This window comes from Schistosoma mansoni, chromosome 1, assembly GCF_000237925.1.
Source record: "Schistosoma mansoni strain Puerto Rico chromosome 1, complete genome".
NCBI lineage: Eukaryota > Metazoa > Platyhelminthes > Trematoda > Strigeidida > Schistosomatidae > Schistosoma > Schistosoma mansoni.
In genome coordinates this window covers 7,181,439-7,202,305 of record NC_031495.1, presented here as the reverse complement: position 1 = coordinate 7,202,305, position 20,867 = coordinate 7,181,439, and the positions used below count along the sequence as shown (strand labels likewise).

Here is a 20,867-nt window from a genome sequence, read left to right as displayed (position 1 = left end):
CAAAGAAAGTTAGGAATGTTCTACAATGACATATCTGGAATATATTATACGACAAGGAGGTAGTAAGGGTTAAACTAACTAAAAATCCTTACTTGTGAACACATATCTGTTATCTACTGTTTCAAGGATTATTTTTAAATCTTAGACCTTTATTTGTTTTATGCATATTTTTCACAGACGCATATGAAGTATGAAAGGAATCTGTTTGGATATGTTAAGATTAACAATTTTAAATAATTAAAGATATACAGTAACGAATAAAACTATTATTAATAGATATGGTACTGCTACCCCCCCCCGAAAAAGAAATCCTTCACATGCATCGCTGGCCGACTTTACAAACTCAGTATAGAAAAAGAATTAGACAATCAGGCGTAAACAATGCAGGAAATTCGCATTGATCTAAGTCGATACGCTTCATATCGTCACCACAGAGAAATCACCAGCAAAATTCCACACTACATAATTTGTGGAAAAATTTCGGGCATGTTTAATTTTGTCTTTTTTTGCAAACAATTTGTATGGTATTTTTCTATTATCATCGTCTTGAGTCATACTTCTATGAACCTACTTTGACTTTTTTTATTGATTCATCTTATAGAGGTGGTTTAGTGGTTTAAACACTCGACTTTCAACCAATTTGTTATAGATACAAACCCAATTCCACATATTTTGGTTTAGCTAATCTGGTAGTATCACTTACCGTCACATAAACAATATGAATCAAAGCCAAATAAACTAACATGTACTTGTTAAGTGAATTGTATTCTTTCCATCTTATCGAAATAATTCAATCTTGGAAAAAACTAATGAACTAGGTAATGAAAGTAATTAGAAATGAGATTTTATGAACACCCTACTTTTTGGCAGTAGCCTCTTCTTCTTCTTTACGTCGTTTTTCCATATCACCATACTTTTCATCCATTTCGATTTGTTTCAAAGCCATTGCTTCGGTGACTTAGGATAGAAAAAACACAGCAAAACCATTGTTTCATGAAAACTTAATAAAAAGTGAACATATATGTACAAGAGAGTGGACTAACTTAGATATTTATCATTTGTGATATCATGTATACTAATCTGTGCACAACTTGTTTATGCGGTGATATTTTCCTGTGAATTAGAACAGAGTATTTATGGTTGCAGACTAGATGACATTGAGGAATCAATTCAGTCAAATTGAATTTGGAAACTGGTATCATAAATTGATATGTAGTAAGATATACAAAATTCTGATAACGACGTTGTTACAGAAAACCTTGTCATGCTTGCAAATGCTATGATGGGCAGAAATCGAAACAGATAAATACGTTGGATGCTTGACAACGTTTAGACATAATTGTGTCATCTATGCCACGCCGTATTTATTATCACAATATCCTTGTCTTAGTCTTATGGATTGTTATAGAGAAATAGTAACACATCTTTGTGATTGTTGGGCTCGTTTCTTTTTAATACTATTCAGTTGAAGATTGCCAGTGAATTCAGTAAGTCAATAGATTAAGTTTCATGAATAGCTATCATCCGACCCCATTGTACTATTTCATATAATTAATCTATCAATTAACATTTCATCGGTTATTTTAAATTCAACCACGAACATAGCAAATAAAAATAGTAACCCTTGACAGATATCATTTGAATACACAGTTCATTCAATTGACGATGATTAAGTATAGTGATAGGAAAGTTCAGCGACGAATAAAACATTTTCATTTAGCTACACATCAGCATAAAATAATCCTTAATTACTATAATGATTGGAGGTGGCTTTTTGTATTAAAATAAGGTTGATAAATAGTGGAGTAAAATAAATAGCTAAGTATCAGTCGTAATAGAGGAAAATATGATCTAAAATGATAAGACATTAAATTCAATTCATAAAAGCCGAAGGAAATTAGACCAGCTTATGTTTAGAAACAAAAGATATTATTTGTGAAAATGATATTTACAATAATCTCAGCGATTGAAACCTGAATAGTTCTAACATTTCGGTCATTGATCTCGTTTGGACTTCTTCAGAGTGAACATCGGAATTATCGATGAATAATAAATAAAATGATTAGTACGTCTTTGGTGATACACAAAGACTGCATTTACCCTAATTATTAACTACTGATAACATACAAGTACACACACATTCTTGTCACATTATTTACAACTTTTCTCCCACTTAACAAAGCCAACATCTGGATACAATTGAATAATCTTTAAATAGAGATTAGTTAGAGGTTAAAAATTCTTTAATACTGATTACCACCCTATAGAAGCGGAGACAAGATTGATGGACGAAACATTGGAACTTATCAAATTGCAATCGTTGAGATTATCTCAAATACCTCACCTACAAATAATGTCTTTGATATGCTCGATGCCCAACTTCTGTCAAACTATTTGCCCGAATATTGACGAAGGTTCACAAGACCTTTGTTATACAAACTGCCTAGTATACCCTTGACCATAACGATTGCAGTAAACTACGATACAATGCGCTCGAATTGGTTTCAAACTGGGAAATGAGCAATCTTTTTTGAAAACTACACTAGATAGTGCTATTAGATGAGTTGGTACAACTGTTTTACCATTCGCCTAATATGACGGGTCTCACACAAAGAGTGAAGTATTTGTCTAGACACAACTCGTTCTTCATATTACAGAGAAATGTAGGACGCGTGATGAGCATGCTGGAGGAAATCCAGATGAAAAGTATTTTTGGAAGAAATATACTTACTCTCTGAGTCTAAATTTTGCTTAAACTAACGTGATTTTAAAATAATAGATTCGGAACAGCTAGCAAATTTATAGCTGACAATCTCTTTTATCTGATTTTCCAATAACTATTTAGAACCAACATCCCAGATACAGATAACGGTAGTGATATAAGAATAGTTTATTTAGACGTAAAGCTTTAAACGAATCTGATGTATATAAGTAATTACTAAAATTGTCGACTATTTCAACTGCTAAGTAACCTGAGTGAGTACTACATCGTACATTTGCAAACTAAAGTTCTGTATACAATCTAACGAAAGAAAGATACCATATGAAATATACCGAAAAAGGAAGATTAAAAAATTCTATTTATACCTGATGCATATTCATTATGAATAAGGCACCGATAACGTTCGTAGTTACATAGTCTGGCTTCGATTCTTTCTGTCGACGAAAGTCTAGATGTAAATTATTACTAATTTGGTAGATGAGGAGCATACTTGATATCATCAGCCACTCGAGTGTCATAGTGTTCCAAGCTAGCCCGTACATCAAAGCGATCGATCATAATGGACGGGTCTCCAACCCAAGGCATCCTTTATCATTAAGGAAGTAAATGTCAGACGACAATATTATGAAACAAGACAGAAATATGAAAATCTAAATTCAAACAAACGACTAAACCCAAAGAGGTTCAGATGTCAACTATTTTGTAATCTTCAAATGAAGAGACTAATGATAAAGTCTGATTTGAATAATTTAGGTTTACAGATTTTGCGTTAATGCATCGAAAGAATGTTGGAGAAAAACAACGAGATGGGGAGATAGGTCTTATAGTAATGTAGATTTGAAAGGCACAAAAAGGGAGAGATCGCAGTACGAAACAGGACGATATTTAATACTTTAAAGGAACAACTAATGAATCTTTGGGTCACTATGGCTGATTTCTAATTATGCAACCCAGGCTTACACCACTGACGACAATAAATAAGAGTAGTGATAGTATGATTGGTGAGGCTACAATTTATGGGCGACCTTTGAGCGACGCCAAAGTGACCTTAAGAGTGTTCACTTAATGACTAGGATCAAATGAGGGTTATAAACCAGTTGATGGTTAAGGTTAGGAATTAGATTTAGGGTTTCATCAAGAACTGGCATCAGCTTTAATGCCAAAACTTTATTTAGCCTAATGAATGGGTGAATTTTGCACCGAAACCCAAGGCTTTTTATCATATACCTGATCGGTTCGTCCGTATGATTCACTCTAAAAGCTATATCTGATTACCATATTTTGTTCTCGGAAGCTTGAGTAAAACGAAATCCTGTTACCTGACCTCAGCTAACTTGCTCCATTGAGTCATAAAAACTTAGTGGCAGATAAAAAAATAAACTATTAAGATCTATTTTCCCATACTCTTAAATTAAAATGGCATACAATACATGAGATGTCCGGAAATGAGGATTAAGGAGGCTAAATGATATGCCTTAATACTTGAATAAAAACGTATCCATTTTGTTCTAAATTTCCAATAGTCACTCCATACCAAGTGTATTTTAATGACCATGTCTATGCCCATGTACTTAACTTTGAGTACATTGCGTGAAGGCTAGCGACATACAAAACTGAAAGCGAGGTCCAAATTTGCAATTTGTTGGATAGAAGCTAAGTGCTCTAATCATAGGCTAAACCAAACCCACCTTTTGGATGAAACACGAGTAACCCCACCAACCATTGTCACCTAAATTCTACAAAATATCCATCAGATGGATCAAATTAATCAATAAGTAAGTCAACCTTTGAAAATTACCCGTCAAGAAGATCTGCTTCACTAGTTTATCGTCCTTAATAATATTTAGATGCTGGAAATGTTTGGCTTTACCTATGACAATTTTTTCCTACGGGAAAATACAAGCTGCTTCAGTTACACTTTGATTTTAACAAACATGAGTATCAACAAGCATACATTATGCGACTGAAACCCAGTGGTGCAGGAACGTGATTTTCAACTACACTGAAACCAAAACTCTAGATTTTAGATTAATGCCCTTAAAACTAAGTTCACAAGTAAGCTGTACTAACACGAGAAAATATAAGTGAAAGCAGAAAAAATCCTTCTACGACCACTAAAACAAATTAAGACAATTCAAGGCTACAAAGCCAGGAAACCTGCCAAAATCAATATCAACCTGCAAAGAAATTCCTAAAACCAGTTCCACTAATTAAAAGTAAACACATGATGTAATGTATACATGAGTTTCATTAAAATGATATGAAATTACATGTTATTAGGGTTCTCAGCAGCCTTCGTCACCTCCGAGTCCAGATGAAGCTTTGAAGATCTGCCAAACAAGCGAAGAAACTTAATTGGGTCTTGTTTCTAAGAAGGACGTATTATGTATAACAGTCTTACAATGCGCTCATAATAATCTCTTCTTCGCTCTGCTCTCCTCTTATAATCAACCATCAATGTCTTGATATGTTTCTCCTGCTTGCGTGCCTCTTGCCACATTCTTAAGTCTTTTGATAGGAAATAAGAATCCTCACACCGTATATCAAACCACAACAACCACTACCCGACGATACTGAAGTAGCGTAAGTCACCAAATGTTGCCAATATTGTCTATAGCTTACTACTGAGTACATGTTCAACATCAAATTCAGTATTCAGCAATAAGGATAAGAGGTCTATTGACCTATATTAATCCTTTCAGTTTTTAACACTGGGGATCCAATATCATTTTAAGTATATCAACAGGTGTTGATATCACGTGTTCTAGTAGAGAATTCCATTAAATGGTTCAAATGGTTGAGGACGGAATAGAAGGAGCTTTCACTTAACGGGCTTCCGTATCTAACAGCAGTGGATCACCAATACCTCCAGGCAAGAACCTAGGTATATTAACGATAATAGATGAAAAAACGAATTTGGTAAATCATCATAATATGTTATCCTTAATCCTTAAGAATAGGTCAAGTTTCCTCTTAAAGGAGTCCTGGGAAGTCGCTAGTACTAGCGAATTCCAGCATTTGACAACTCTTACGGAGTAGAAGTTGTGTCTACAGTCTGTTCTGCTATGTAGGGTCTCCAGTTTCTGAGTGTTACCCCTTAAGTTAGTGTTGTGACTAAGCTTAAGAAGATGTTTAAGCGGATGACCAGAAGTGCTAAGGATACTGTAAGTCATAAGAAGGTCACCTCTAAGACGCCCGTACTTTGACGGGTAAAGCTTAAGTGGTTGGAGGCGCTCTTCGTAGGGTTTGAATTTGAGTCCCGGAACTGATTTCGTGGCTCGACGTTGGATATGTCCCATAGTGTCGTTATCCTTTTGGAAGGAGGGAGGAAATACTATGTTTCTGTACTCTAAATGGGGACGAATAAAACTGTTAAAGATTATGTGGAAGTTTCTACCGTCAAACTGGCCAAAAATGCGCTTCAATGTTACCAGTGCAAGGTTTGCTTGAAAGGCGTTTTTGTCACAGTTAGCGTACGACTTCAGGTCGTAGGGTACCAACACTCCCAAATCTTTTACTGTTGGACTCGTTCCAGCATACCCGCCTCATATTTGAAACAAGGACTCGCTGCTTGAATCCCATATTCCAAATGTGGTCGCACGAAAGTCCGGTATAATAATCTAAACATTTTCTCGTCCGAATACTGAAAAGATTTACGAATAGAGCATAATACCCTATAGCCTTTTGCAGCAGCAGCCTTGAAGTGACTGGTAGTTTTGAAATCATTGCTTAGTATGTCTCCTAAATCTTTATATTTTATTACTTTGGGCAACACGAATTCAAATATTGTATGGTGATACGAACCAGCATAGTTTTATAATTGCATCACCACACCCCTGTTAGGATGTAGTGACCGGCCAGTCTCGATAAGAACACGATTGGAATAACAGAAACAATTATTATTATTGTAACCAATTGTACCAGAGATTGTTTTACTGTATTTGTTTAACTGTATCAGATTCACTTCTTGTTTCGCTATCCGCCTTGTTTGGTTCGAAATTGCTCACGCACTGCCCATTTTGCCTGTACTCTTTGGCACGTCTCAGTATTATTTCTATACCACGAGATCGCCAATAAATATACTTGATCTGGATTAATAAAGCCTTCTGATTTACGAGCTACCAAAGGAACCAAGTCGTTTTTGGGCGCGTAATCGAATAGTAGTGGTGATCATAGTCCGTCCTCGACTCGACATCCACTACAAACTGGTGAGCCGTATTTGGAATACTCACTACAAACTGGTGAACCGTATTTGGAACACGCACAATATCTGGTGAACCAAAACTGGTAACGCAATTCATCGAGCACAGTTCAAACTTGGCCATTTTTCCAACCCAGATCAATTCGGTGAGTCTGTGTATCTATCCACTTCTGTTGCATATATCCGTATTGATATTTTCAATATATAATATTTTGGCAACTTACTGTGGTGGATAACGATAAGAATAGTATAAATATAATAGACTCCGAGGTACAGGCTATTAATTTTCGACCGGTTCCTTTCATCCCTCATGATCCAGAAGTCTGGTTCGCGGCACTGGAATCTCAATTTGAGATCCGCCGCATAACCAATCAAAGGCAAAAGTAGGCCTACGCTTTGGAATCATTGCCCGGGGATCACTTAACTGCTGTTCGTGAGGTTGTCCTCAGTCCGAACGTTTACGACCGTCATAAGGATGCCATCCTTCGACATTTCCTCCCATCAAGAGAGGAACGATTGAGGACTCCATTAGCACGTCACCCTATGGGTGATGCTAAGCCGAGCCACCACTTCACGCGCCTGCAATCCCTTGCAGGAAACTCGACAGCCGACTCCGAAATAGTCAAAGAGTTGTGGCTCGAGGCATTACCAGCGAGTATCCAACCAACTCTTACGGCCCTGCTCGAGGACACCCCACTCAACAAGGTGGCCCTCATAGCAGACGAAATTCCAGCACGAGCTAGCGCCAAAGACAACTATATTGTTGCCTCTACTTCTCGTTCAAACATGGATTTCGATGCTAGACGACCTTCGGCTCATGGGGATAGGGATAGATGTATCCATACTCGTCTCAGTTTCCGAGACCGCTCAAATGTGCCAGCCTCCTACGTCCCCCAACCCAGGTCACAATCTCGAAAAGCCGTAACGACTCGCCCCAAGTGGGCATCTTCCAAGCCACGCCAGAAGGCGGCTTCGGAAGCGAGTCCGAGTTGGTGCTGGTTCCACCGTGCCTTCGGGGCCGGTGCCCGTCATTGTCGAGCTCCCTGCTCATACAAGGCGGGAACTTCCCGAGCCGGTGAGTAAATACGGCCGTACTCACCGGCCCTTCACCTCAGTTTGACCGTTTATTTTACGTGCACGATTATCGCACTAACGCTAGGTACCTAGTGGATACAGGTGCCCAAGTTTCTGTCGTACCTATCAGTAACAGTAAGTCTCAAGCTACGATGCTTCGACTACGCGCTGCGGATGACTCAGTCATTCCTAACTATGGTACACGACAAATTACGGTCAATCTGAGCAAACAGCCTTACGAAGGCCCTTTTCACGTGATTTCCCGTCACGAAAAGACCTTCAAGGTTGATCGACATGGCCGCATCGAAACGGTCAGCATTGATCGTCTCATGCCAGCACACGTCGATGACAGTGCCCTACCTGATAAGCCGAGACCTAATGCTAGACCCATCAAAGCTTCTAGCGGGATCTCTACATCTACTTTGGATCCCACGCTAGATGCACCTGAGACCCCATTCTCACGTCCCAGTCAACAGCACGTGTCATCTGCCCCGTCTACGGACGAGACTTTCGTCTCACGTCCAGACCAGCAGCCCACACCGCCTTTGACTGCGGATGAGATTGCAGGCTCACGAGGTTCGAACGAGACTACCGTCTCACGTTCCGGTCGCCGAGTACGCTTACCCGTACGCTTTCGCGACTAACCTCATAACCAGCAGCGGATACAGTATAGGACCTTACCCCTATATTACACGAATGCTACACTTTTCTCTTTTTCTTTCATTTTTTTGTTTATCCCGAGCCTACGCCTCCGACCATCGCTGTTTTGGTATCGTCGACTTCAGTCAATCTTGGCGAAAGCTGGCCTGATCACCCACGCTCTAATCAACGCACTCAGCCGATCTCTATGGCTCCAAATACGTGTAGTATACATTTGGTCCCGAACTTGGTTATCCTGGTCGCATCTGGTTCCTTGGCTCCATCTGGTTTCGTCCTACGTCTGCAGCGTTTCTAGTCCGGACCTCTACGAACGCAACCTTCAGATTCTGGATACAAACCATTCCGGTGTAGCATGCTAATCCAAGCAATCAATACAGTACGTTCCTTCTGGTACCGTTCTACGTCAAAGACTTTTGGTGGCAACTCGAGGATCAACGATCACTTCATGTTCTGCCAACGCCTTCGTCCTACAATTGCACGTTTCACGATCAGTCCCACGAACGAAACCGCTACGTATCGAAAGTGTAAACCCTTTCTAGCGGGGGGCTCCTGTAGTGACCGGCCAGTCTCGATAAGAACACGATTGGAATAACAGAAACAATTATTATTATTGTAACCAATTGTACCAGAGATTGTTTTACTGTATTTGTTTAACTGTATCAGATTCACTTCTTGTTTCGCTATCCGCCTTGTTTGGTTCGAAATTGCTCACGCACTGCCCATTTTGCCTGTACTCTTTGGCACGTCTCAGTATTATTTCTATACCACGAGATCGCCAATAAATATACTTGATCTGGATTAATAAAGCCTTCTGATTTACGAGCTACCAAAGGAACCAAGTCGTTTTTGGGCGCGTAATCGAATAGTAGTGGTGATCATAGTCCGTCCTCGACTCGACATCCACTACAAGTCTATATAATTCACAAGTGATTTCATAGATTTCCAATTACATCCTTTTTAATGTGATTATCATTCTTGAACATTCTCTTTTGTTAGCCCCAATGACTTACGATAAGAAACCTAACATTCGCAGGATACTTGGGTTAGTATCAAGAGCTTTTACTGAGTTCATTGTTATTGAGTCAGTGGTGAAACACTGAACTCAAGTCAAATAATCAGTCAAATATTAATGCATTAGAAAGTTGACCACTGGACATTGGAACTTTTGTCCGGGGTCAGTCAACGACAAGTAGAAAGAGTGTGGAAGGAAAAATTCACAGGCCATGGAACTGGCCTGTGGAGCAGCTGGTAGCCAAAAATAGACTAAAGGTCTAATGTTAGTTCGTTTATGCTACTTCGAAAAACTGCTAATCAGATGTTAAGAATGAATAGTGCTTTTGCTGAATAAATACTAATATCTAAGCTACAAATATATGACCGTTGTCAGGTGCAATCTCAATGGTCTTGCTCAGTAACAACAGTTAATTAAAAAGTGATATTAGGTAGTGTAAAACATACTTTAGTATCGTTCCAACTTCAGAATTACTGAACGATAGTGATCCTTATGGTATATAGATCATATTGACTTTATTTCCGTTATGTCAGTAAATCCTGTTCATAACAATTAAGACATAAAAGGTTAATAACCAAAGTACTTACTGAGAGTATATCTTAGAAATTCAGAGATTCAGATGAATGATAAGAAACAAAAAGAGAAAGCTGTAAATTGTAGTGGAAAAGATATTCAACTCCCTGGATAATCGGAAATTCTGTTCCTCTTCCCAATCTCCCAAGGAAAGAACCGAAAATACTCGTCTTTCTTTGAACCGACCGCATTACTTCTAATGATGTCGAAGATTATAGAAGAGCTGGTACTGGACTAAATGAGTGAATAAATGAACAAACGCGGTATCCTCCATGAAGTGCAACATGGGTTTAGGAATGGGTAGTCCTGTCCATTCAGCATTCTCCTGGAATGGAACATTTGGAGAGTGTGTTGGGACCAAAATATACCGGTTCATTATATTTCCTTCGACTTCGCGTAAGTGTTAGACACGGTACAATACTTGTAGTGAAGATAGAGAAGATGGGTTCCACTGACCCATTTCTATCTTGGCTCCGGAACTATCTGGATAACCGTGTGTTCCGCACCAAGGCAAATAGAGCCCACGAAAGCTGGAGGTTCTCACAACAAGGAGTTTGACAGGCTACCACCTTAGGTTCACTTCTCCTCTTGTTCTTCGCTTATGACCTTCTACATACAATTAGCTTAGTGGCACTAATTTAAACAGACAATGTGAAGATACGGAGATTCATGAAAAACAACAGGATTCATTTGGGTGGATTGGTTGAGGTTAGACATTAACACCGTTGGATGCCGGCTCAGTGGTCTATCGGTTAAGGGCTCTGGCTCGAGATTGGTAGGTCCTGGGTTCGAATCTCGCGAGAGCGGGATCGTGGATGCGCACTGCTGAAGAGTCCCATAATAGGACGAAACGGCCGTCCAGTTCTTCCAGGTTTTCGATGGTGGTCTAGCTTCAAATGACTCATAATCTTAACTATATAAAAACAACAGGATTCATTTGGGTTTGAAAAAATACCTGATGACAATAGGAGGGTGGGTGGGTGGTGGGCAACCGCTCTAATTTTAATCTGTCTTAATGTCACGTCGTAAATGTTCAAATCCATGGAACACAAAAGACGTATGTACCACACGATAATCCTCTCCCAGGTTTCCTCACAGAGCGTTTTTAGGCCTCCTAATCATAGAAAGCTTGGACATTAGTGACAGCTATCAGGGACATGCAGCCAAAACATACTGTGGTGTTTATATGAATCAATGATTTATTTGCATCGGTGACTTTTTATTTTGAATTTCAAATACAGTACATTCGTTCGTGCTCATTTAATAATTCTTGATTGAATTGCATTGTTTTTGGGATTACTAGTTTATACTATAATTCAAATACTTCAAATCATCACATTGGCGTCGCAATGGAGCCTGTGATAGAACGGTTGGATATACATTCAGATTACAATGCTCTTGAAGATTACATGGAGCGGTTCGAAATCTGGACTATAACCAGGGAAAATGATGAGGATTTTAATATTGTAGCCCATTTCCTTACATTCATCGGAAAAGAAGCACACAGCTTAATAAGGACTTTGGCATTTCCAGACAAGCCGATTTCACTCCCTTATGCAACTCTCAAGCAGCTACAGCTGGACCATGTAAATTATACAAATTTTGAATGCGGTAAAGGGGAAAAATTCAATGATATGACTCGCCAGAACATCAGGAATTTCACCACTTAACTACGTCGTCGCAGTCCGATATGTAACCAAGGTTATTCAGATAACAGCTCATTAAATTGTGAAACAGTTTACGAAGATGAGCACAAGTTTGGTAAATGCTTGTTCTGTGGCATGTTTTACCCATGTAATTCATGTGTATTTCGTAATTCTAAATGCTTTAAATGTGGTAAAACTGGACGCGTTCAGTCAGTTTGTCATACCATGATTCATTTCGCTGAAACTAGTACTAAAATTCGTGATTCTACTACTACTTCTAATGATCACTTACGTTTATCCAAGACTTCTAGAAGCGGTATAACGTCACAGAGCAGTCGAGAGTTGAATGAAAGCCAGAATCCGTTTGAGACAAAAGTTTCTAATCAATAACTTCTTATCAGGTTTCTCTTGTTATTGTAACAGATGTGGTTTGTCATAATGATTCACATATTTCTGACGAAATTTCTTACAACTCTAAGAATGATATATTGAATGAGTCAAATTATGATCAAAAACCGGATTCAGTATTGATAGATGCTGATTTCTCCAATGATCCATTATTCTCTAATGAAACTCTGAATAAGTTTGAGGGAAGTATTTCAGAGAAATCAAGTTCTGATGTCATATCAAATGCTATTCGTTGTCACGATGGATTTGTCTCTAGAGATCTTTCTAGTGAATGTGACAAATAGGTTCCAGATGAGTCGGATTCTAGTCACCTTTCTGATGTTGTCGTTTCGGATGTTGGGTATTCTCACGAACAATGTATGTTGAGTAGAATCCCTAGTCAGTGGTATGATAAATCAGAGGGAATAGCAAGTTTCCTGAAGCGATCGGAGAACCAGTTTGCCTAGATATGGAGTTTGCACAGGCAGATAATCCAAATCAAGTCCAAGATTACTCTAATGAGTATAAAGCAGATGTATGTTTTCCATCCTATTGTTTTGCAGGTGGATCAAGCCTGGATGAATCACATGTGTTAATTACATATACCAATGCATATCTATTTGTGTATTCTAATATGAATAAAAAAAGAATATGTATCATGATTTTTATCCAAGTCAAAGTCACATGATGGAATACCTCAAATTGTATATCAATGTGTATCCTCAAATACTCACATATAATAATAGAAGTGTGAGATATAAGAAGATAATGCAAATTGGGAACGTCGAATAGGTTATAACATCGGAACGTAAGGACCCAAGATTATTTCGTGGAGGAGGATAGTGTTGGAAGGTCTATGATGCAAATTCTAGATGTCAGTGGTTTCACCACACAACCGACATGATGATTGTATACAATCCCAGGAACCAGGTGAGTCTGTTCCAATTTTGGTTGTTAATTCTAATACTGACGAGTGCAGTCTAAATAATACAGTGTCTACATCTATTACACAGTCAGACAGGCACGTGATGAACCTAAAGAGAAGAGGTACGATCGATCGCAGAAATCTGGATCTTTATTTAAGCTGATGTGGTGTTTGAATGAACCAATGATTCTTTTGTATTGATGACCCCTTGATTCCAAATTCCAAATACAGTACATTCGTTCGTGTTCATTTAATACTTCTTGATTAAATTGCGTCGTTTCTGGGATTACCAGTTTATACTATAATACAATTACTCTTAAACATCACAGTGATGCAGTTCCATCACTTTTGGTACAAGAAAATCTGTTAATATTGGCAGTAAATGATACCGAAAATGCTGAAGCTCTGCCGGAATATTTCTATCAGTAATGAGGGACGCCCAACGACTCGTTGTGATTATGGCGGCTTGTTGATGAACTCTGTAGTTATTGAGAAAGGTACTGTCTTAAGACTACTTCAGCATCTCAAACCTGATAAGTCCAGTTAGCCTGATGACATTTGTCCTAAGATAATGAAATGCCTATCGGTTGTGATTGCTGAACCTTTAACAATACTGTTTGATATGTCTTTGAAGCAGTCCAGACTGACCCTAGTCTGGAAAGACGCGATAATTAGTCGGGTGTATAAGGCTGGAAGTGGAGATTTAGTAAGTAACTATCGAACCGTTGGCTTAACTAGTGCTGTTGTAAAACAAATGGAAAAAATCATCCGGTTTTTATAAACTCTGGAAGGGCATATTCTTTTATTTACGGAACAACATGGTTTTCGGAAAGGCCAATCATGTTTGACAAATCTCACTTCAAGAGAAGATTGGGCTGCAGCAAAAGAACGAGATTTTTCCTGCAGACGTGATTTTCAGCGATCCAAGTAAAGACTTTGATAAGGTCTACCATTCTGGTCTTCAATTAAAACTGGAAAGTCCTGGAATCCAGTATACAGTCATAGACTAGATAAGTGACTTTCTACATATAAGAGAAAAAGGGTTAAGTTAAATGGAGCTTTCTCATCGTGAGAACCTGTAAAATGTGGAGTTCCCCAAGGCGCAATACTCGGTCCTCTTCTCTTTATACTTTATGTAAACCAAATTCTAATTGTATCTTAGTCATCCGTTCTACTCTTTGCCGATGACATAAAGGTTTGAAGACCCGTATACAGCATGTCAGATAGAATAGTATTACAGGATTTATTTATTTATTTAAACACATAAATATTGGTACAAGAAAGCACCAGATAAATATGCGCCTCACAAATCTCATTCGATTTGTGTGAGGGCTGTGATACTGCCCAGGTGCCCAGACTGAAGCAGGTGGTTTTCTTAGGGGGCCACACCCGGAGCCTTTGACCTAAAGGTCTAGTCCACAAGGCAGTGGAGCATCGTAAGGAGATGCAGTCCCATGGTAGCCGGTGACCAACAGTTGGTTCATACGCCATTCGTTCCTTCAGGATACTGGAGCCCATGTGCACCATTGGTTTGGAATCAGGGTTTTCTAACTCCCCTAGGTGGATCCTCCACATCCACCAACTCGGTTAAAGCGCCCGACATTCGCTTTTCGTCCTCCCACTTTTGTGAACAACACCCCCACCACGAGAAGGCAGTGAGTAGGACTTCCCTGACAGAGGCTATATATTCGTGTGGCCATATGAGAGCATTTCGAGAGGGAGAGCAGACTCTCCCCACTCGCGGCCGTACCAGGGCATTGTGGGGCAATACTACAGGATGATCTCAACTCATTGGTGGCATGGATGAAAGGGTGGTCACTAGAAGTGAATCCCTGTAGTGGATGTCGAGTCGAGGACGGACTATGATCACCACTACTATTCGATTACGCGCCCAAAAACGACTTGGTTCCTTTGGTAGCTCGTAAATCAGAAGGCTTTATTAATCCAGATCAAGTATATTTATTGGCGATCTCGTGGTATAGAAATAATACTGAGACGTGCCAAAGAGTACAGGCAAAATGGGCAGTGCGTGAGCAATTTCGAACCAAACAAGGCGGATAGCGAAACAAGAAGTGAATCTGATACAGTTAAACAAATACAGTAAAACAATCTCTGGTACAATTGGTTACAATAATAATAATTGTTTCTGTTATTCCAATCGTGTTCTTATCGAGACTGGCCGGTCACTACAGGAGCCCCCCGCTAGAAAGGGTTTACACTTTCGATACGTAGCGGTTTCGTTCGTGGGACTGATCGTGAAACGTGCAATTGTAGGACGAAGGCGTTGGCAGAACATGAAGTGATCGTTGATCCTCGAGTTGCCACCAAAAGTCTTTGACGTAGAACGGTACCAGAAGGAACGTACTGTATTGATTGCTTGGATTAGCATGCTACACCGGAATGGTTTGTATCCAGAATCTGAAGGTTGCGTTCGTAGAGGTCCGGACTAGAAACGCTGCAGACGTAGGACGAAACCAGATGGAGCCAAGGAACCAGATGCGACCAGGATAACCAAGTTCGGGACCAAATGTATACTACACGTATTTGGAGCCATAGAGATCGGCTGAGTGCGTTGATTAGAGCGTGGGTGATCAGGCCAGCTTTCGCCAAGATTGACTGAAGTCGACGATACCAAAACAGCGATGGTCGGAGGCGTAGGCTCGGGATAAACAAAAAAATGAAAGAAAAAGAGAAAAGTGTAGCATTCGTGTAATATAGGGGTAAGGTCCTATACTGTATCCGCTGCTGGTTATGAGGTTAGTCGCGAAAGCGTACGGGTAAGCGTACTCGGCGACCGGAACGTGAGACGGTAGTCTCGTTCGAACCTCGTGAGCCTGCAATCTCATCCGCAGTCAAAGGCGGTGTGGGCTGCTGGTCTGGACGTGAGACGAAAGTCTCGTCCGTAGACGGGGCAGATGACACGTGCTGTTGACTGGGACGTGAGAATGGGGTCTCAGGTGCATCTAGCGTGGGATCCAAAGTAGATGTAGAGATCCCGCTAGAAGCTTTGATGGGTCTAGCATTAGGTCTCGGCTTATCAGGTAGGGCACTGTCATCGACGTGTGCTGGCATGAGACGATCAATGCTGACCGTTTCGATGCGGCCATGTCGATCAACCTTGAAGGTCTTTTCGTGACGGGAAATCACGTGAAAAGGGCCTTCGTAAGGCTGTTTGCTCAGATTGACCGTAATTCGTCGTGTACCATAGTTAGGAATGACTGAGTCATCCGCAGCGCGTAGTCGAAGCATCGTAGCTTGAGACTTACTGTTACTGATAGGTACGACAGAAACTTGGGCACCTGTATCCACTAGGTACCTAGCGTTAGTGCGATAATCGTGCACGTAAAATAAACGGTCAAACTGAGGTGAAGGGCCGGTGAGTACGGCCGTATTTACTCACCGGCTCGGGAAGTTCCCGCCTTGTATGAGCAGGGAGCTCGACAATGACGGGCACCGGCCCCGAAGGCACGGTGGAACCAGCACCAACTCGGACTCGCTTCCGAAGCCGCCTTCTGGCGTGGCTTGGAAGATGCCCGCTTGGGGCGAGTCGTTACGGCTTTTCGAGATTGTGACCTGGGTTGGGGGACGTAGGAGGCTGGCACATTTGAGCGGTCTCGGAAACTGAGACGAGTATGGATACATCTATCCCTATCCCCATGAGCCGAAGGTCGTCTAGCATCGAAATCCATGTTTGAACGAGAAGTAGAGGCAACAATATAGTTGTCTTTGGCGCTAGCTCGTGCTGGAATTTCGTCTGCTATGAGGGCCACCTTGTTGAGTGGGGTGTCCTCGAGCAGGGCCGTAAGAGTTGGTTGGATACTCGCTGGTAATGCCTCGAGCCACAACTCTTTGACTATTTCGGAGTCGGCTGTCGAGTTTCCTGCAAGGGATTGCAGGCGCGTGAGGTGGTGGCTCGGCTTAGCATCACCCATAGGGTGACGTGCTAATGGAGTCCTCAATCGTTCCTCTCTTGATGGGAGGAAATGTCGAAGGATGGCATCCTTATGACGGTCGTAAACGTTCGGACTGAGGACAACCTCACGAACAGCAGTTAAGTGATCCCCGGGCAATGATTCCAAAGCGTAGGCCTACTTTTGCCTTTGATTGGTTATGCGGCGGATCTCAAATTGAGATTCCAGTGCCGCGAACCAGACTTCTGGATCATGAGGGATGAAAGGAACCGGTCGAAAATTAATAGCCTGTACCTCGGAGTCTATTATATTTATACTATTCTTATCGTTATCCACCACAGTAAGTTGCCAAAATATTATATATTGAAAATATCAATACGGATATATGCAACAGAAGTGGATAGATACACAGACTCACCGAATTGATCTGGGTTGGAAAAATGGCCAAGTTTGAACTGTGCTCGATGAATTGCGTTACCAGTTTTGGTTCACCAGATATTGTGCGTGTTCCAAATACGGTTCACCAGTTTGTAGTGAGTATTCCAAATACGGCTCACCAGTTTGTAGTGGATGTCGAGTCGAGGACGGACTATGATCACCACTACTATTCGATTACGCGCCCAAAAACGACTTGGTTCCTTTGGTAGCTCGTAAATCAGAAGGCTTTATTAATCCAGATCAAGTATATTTATTGGCGATCTCGTGGTATAGAAATAATACTGAGACGTGCCAAAGAGTACAGGCAAAATGGGCAGTGCGTGAGCAATTTCGAACCAAACAAGGCGGATAGCGAAACAAGAAGTGAATCTGATACAGTTAAACAAATACAGTAAAACAATCTCTGGTACAATTGGTTACAATAATAATAATTGTTTCTGTTATTCCAATCGTGTTCTTATCGAGACTGGCCGGTCACTACAGACTAATTACCAGTTTGTTCAGTCTGAGTGGTATCGCCGAGGAACCCAAGTAAATGAAGCCCTACTAACATTACTGAATTCAGTGTTCACGAATATTTTGGGCTTCAAGTCTAGGTGTTAAGGATATATCTCATTATCATGATGATTTTGAACGTTCGTACGCTTAAAACCATTACAGAGTTGTGATTTGGCAATAAAGCATTAATAAGTATGTATCACATTCCCTATACGAAAAGATTGAGCTAAAGTTACACTCAACATCTTCAGCGTTTGCTAAGTGTGCCATCCCCGTCACTTTTGACCACACTTTCGTCCCTTTATCTAGTGAGTGTTGCATATTGGAGCATAACGTTTATTGGTAATTTCATCTCAAGAGCTAAAAATAAAAACCCCTAAAGTTTATGTGGAAATACAATAACTGTGTTCAGACTTCTTTCATGTGACGTAGGAAAGTGGGTAGTAGCCTTTGTTCAGTCGACTTTTAAAAATAAGATTATAGAGTACAAAGAAGCCCTTATGCCATGGATACGGTATATGGTATAATGTCGAGTTTTACTTTCAAATGTAAATGCCATAACCTTGTGGTGGACCTCAGCGAAAGAGCTTAGTCAAAATATAACAATACGTAAAGTTACCAACAATATACCAAAAGAATTAACACTACAAACCTAAGCGTGTGTCTATGATTAACGCAAAAGGTAACAAATTACAGTTAAATTATAAAAAGGTATATTGATCAACAAAATGGTAACAGTGTTATGAAATGAATGTTACTTGTAAGCTGCTTTCTGAGATAACAACCACAAATAAGTTCACTTGGTTAACAAAGGTTCCTCTGCACGTGATGGCACCAACAGCAAAATGAAGAAGATTAGATCCAGTAGTATTATTCAGTAATGATCCGGGCCGAAGCTCCAACGTAGTGTGGAATGGCCTAAAAGGATGTTATAATACTATTATAATCTTCAATCAAAGGCCGTGGCCGTTAAAGCAGAAGAATAGACGGTGGATACAACGTTTATATTTTAAGAATCGTGGTAGAGAAGTGTTATATATAACCAAACAAAAGTATTCGTTTCTTTACCATTGATACAGAAAAACAATCGATATCGAATATAAGCGTGGTTACATATAAAGTGTGACAAATAGGAAAAATATGTGATCTTTAATTTGTTGTTACAAAAAATCACTAGATATAAATGTCACTATAACCTTCAGTGATTACACTTAATTAAATTCGTTAAACAATAGATTTAAAGTTGCCACTGATACTCAGAGTTTGACAACGCTTTTGTCCATAGCAACTTAATAATAGAAAGATATCAGCCAAGTCAAAACAACAATCAGGAATGAAAAGTTTAGAAAATGCATTTGGAAGGTCGTTGATATGCGATTGGACCAGAACTGAAAACAGCGAACTCATTTATATGTACTGTATTTTGAAATCGGAATAGCTAAGTTGTGTTCACAAGACAATCATTATTTAAAAAGAACTCCACAAGTGCTTGAAGAAATGATGTTTTTCGGCAACATGAATGATTAATGCAATTTTAAACAGGAAGACCATTTTAAAGTTATTCACAGATTAAGTATTCAATTATCTTTAAGTAGTGTCATGCTACCTACAAGATTTTTATATTATAAGTACAACCTCATGAGGAGCCTTGAATACACACTGTCAGAAAATCTCAAACTAAGATAAAATGTTCACCCAACAGTACTCCATGACATTGTTTAGCTAACATCATTTCTGTGTCATAAACGATCGTCCAAATCAAATTTCGAATCATTTGTTATACAATCTTCTATTTCATATTTTGTTTTGATTAATAATGTCAGATTATTTTTAGTTGTTTAATATGTTTTATAGTTGAAATCATGATTCAAGTGAAGCTAGACCACCATCGAAAACCTGGGAGCACTGGACGGTCGTTTCATCCTATTGTGGGACTCCTCAGTAGTGTGCATCCACGACCTCACCTAGCGAGATTCAAACCCAGGACCTACCAGTCTCGCGCTCGAGCGCTTAACCACTAGACCAATGAGCCAACATCCGATGGTGTTAATGTCTAACTTCAATCAATCCACGAAATTGAGAAACCATTCACCAATGTCTTCAGTGAGCTGATATCTCCCAACAGATCTGGTTGAACTCCACTGGTCGCTGCTTCTCACTAGAACTCAAGGAAATACCTCATGGAGCCAGTCACTAGTGAGCATACGATCATTATCATAAGGGGTTTTGTGGACATTTTAGTATTTTTCATACTTGAACTCATGAGTAAACTATAAAAAATGCTGAAATCTCCACAAAATCCCTTCTGATTATATTTTTTCAGTCACTATACATGAAATCTTAAAGTAAAATCAAAGAAACAATATGAACAAAAGAGTAACTTCTCAATTAGATGAAATACTAAACACTACTTTAGTTTTACGATATATGACACAAATCATAATTCGTTTATTTATTTCATATAAAGTTATTTAGCCTATGGCTATATAAATTTGAAGAAAAGGAATTCCCAAAACAATTACTACTAATAATAATAACAATAACAATAATAATAACTAATTTAATTAGTCATCAGATAGATAGAATTGATGTAACATAATTTACTACTTATTTACTTATGTTAGTGTATCATTCGTTATTATTATTATTACTATTATTATTATTATTACTATCAGAAGGGGGTTTTTGTGGATATGTAGTATTTTCATAGTTGAAATCATGAGTTAATTGAAGCTAAACCACCAGGGCAAACCCCGACCCCACCCGCACCGCCTCTCCCCCTCTCTGCCGTTCTCCCGCCAAACCACAACCCGCCGCCCC

At 39.7% G+C, this 20,867-nt stretch overlaps 1 protein-coding gene across 1 annotated transcript in view; it reads right to left on the bottom strand.

The window, feature by feature from the left end:
- The window catches only part of Smp_124100 (hypothetical protein), a gene marked incomplete at both ends in the record, with an annotated part of 41,251 nt that extends 36,029 nt beyond the window's left edge, over positions 1-5,222 (bottom strand). The window contains 5 exons of the mRNA XM_018793119.1: positions 861-957; positions 3,088-3,170; positions 3,213-3,308; positions 4,993-5,090; positions 5,124-5,222. Coding sequence (XP_018647664.1) covers positions 861-957; positions 3,088-3,170; positions 3,213-3,308; positions 4,993-5,090; positions 5,124-5,222 — 473 coding nt within the window. The remainder of the gene's footprint in view (positions 1-860; positions 958-3,087; positions 3,171-3,212; positions 3,309-4,992; positions 5,091-5,123) is intronic.
- Positions 5,223-20,867: the final 15,645 nt, after the last annotated feature.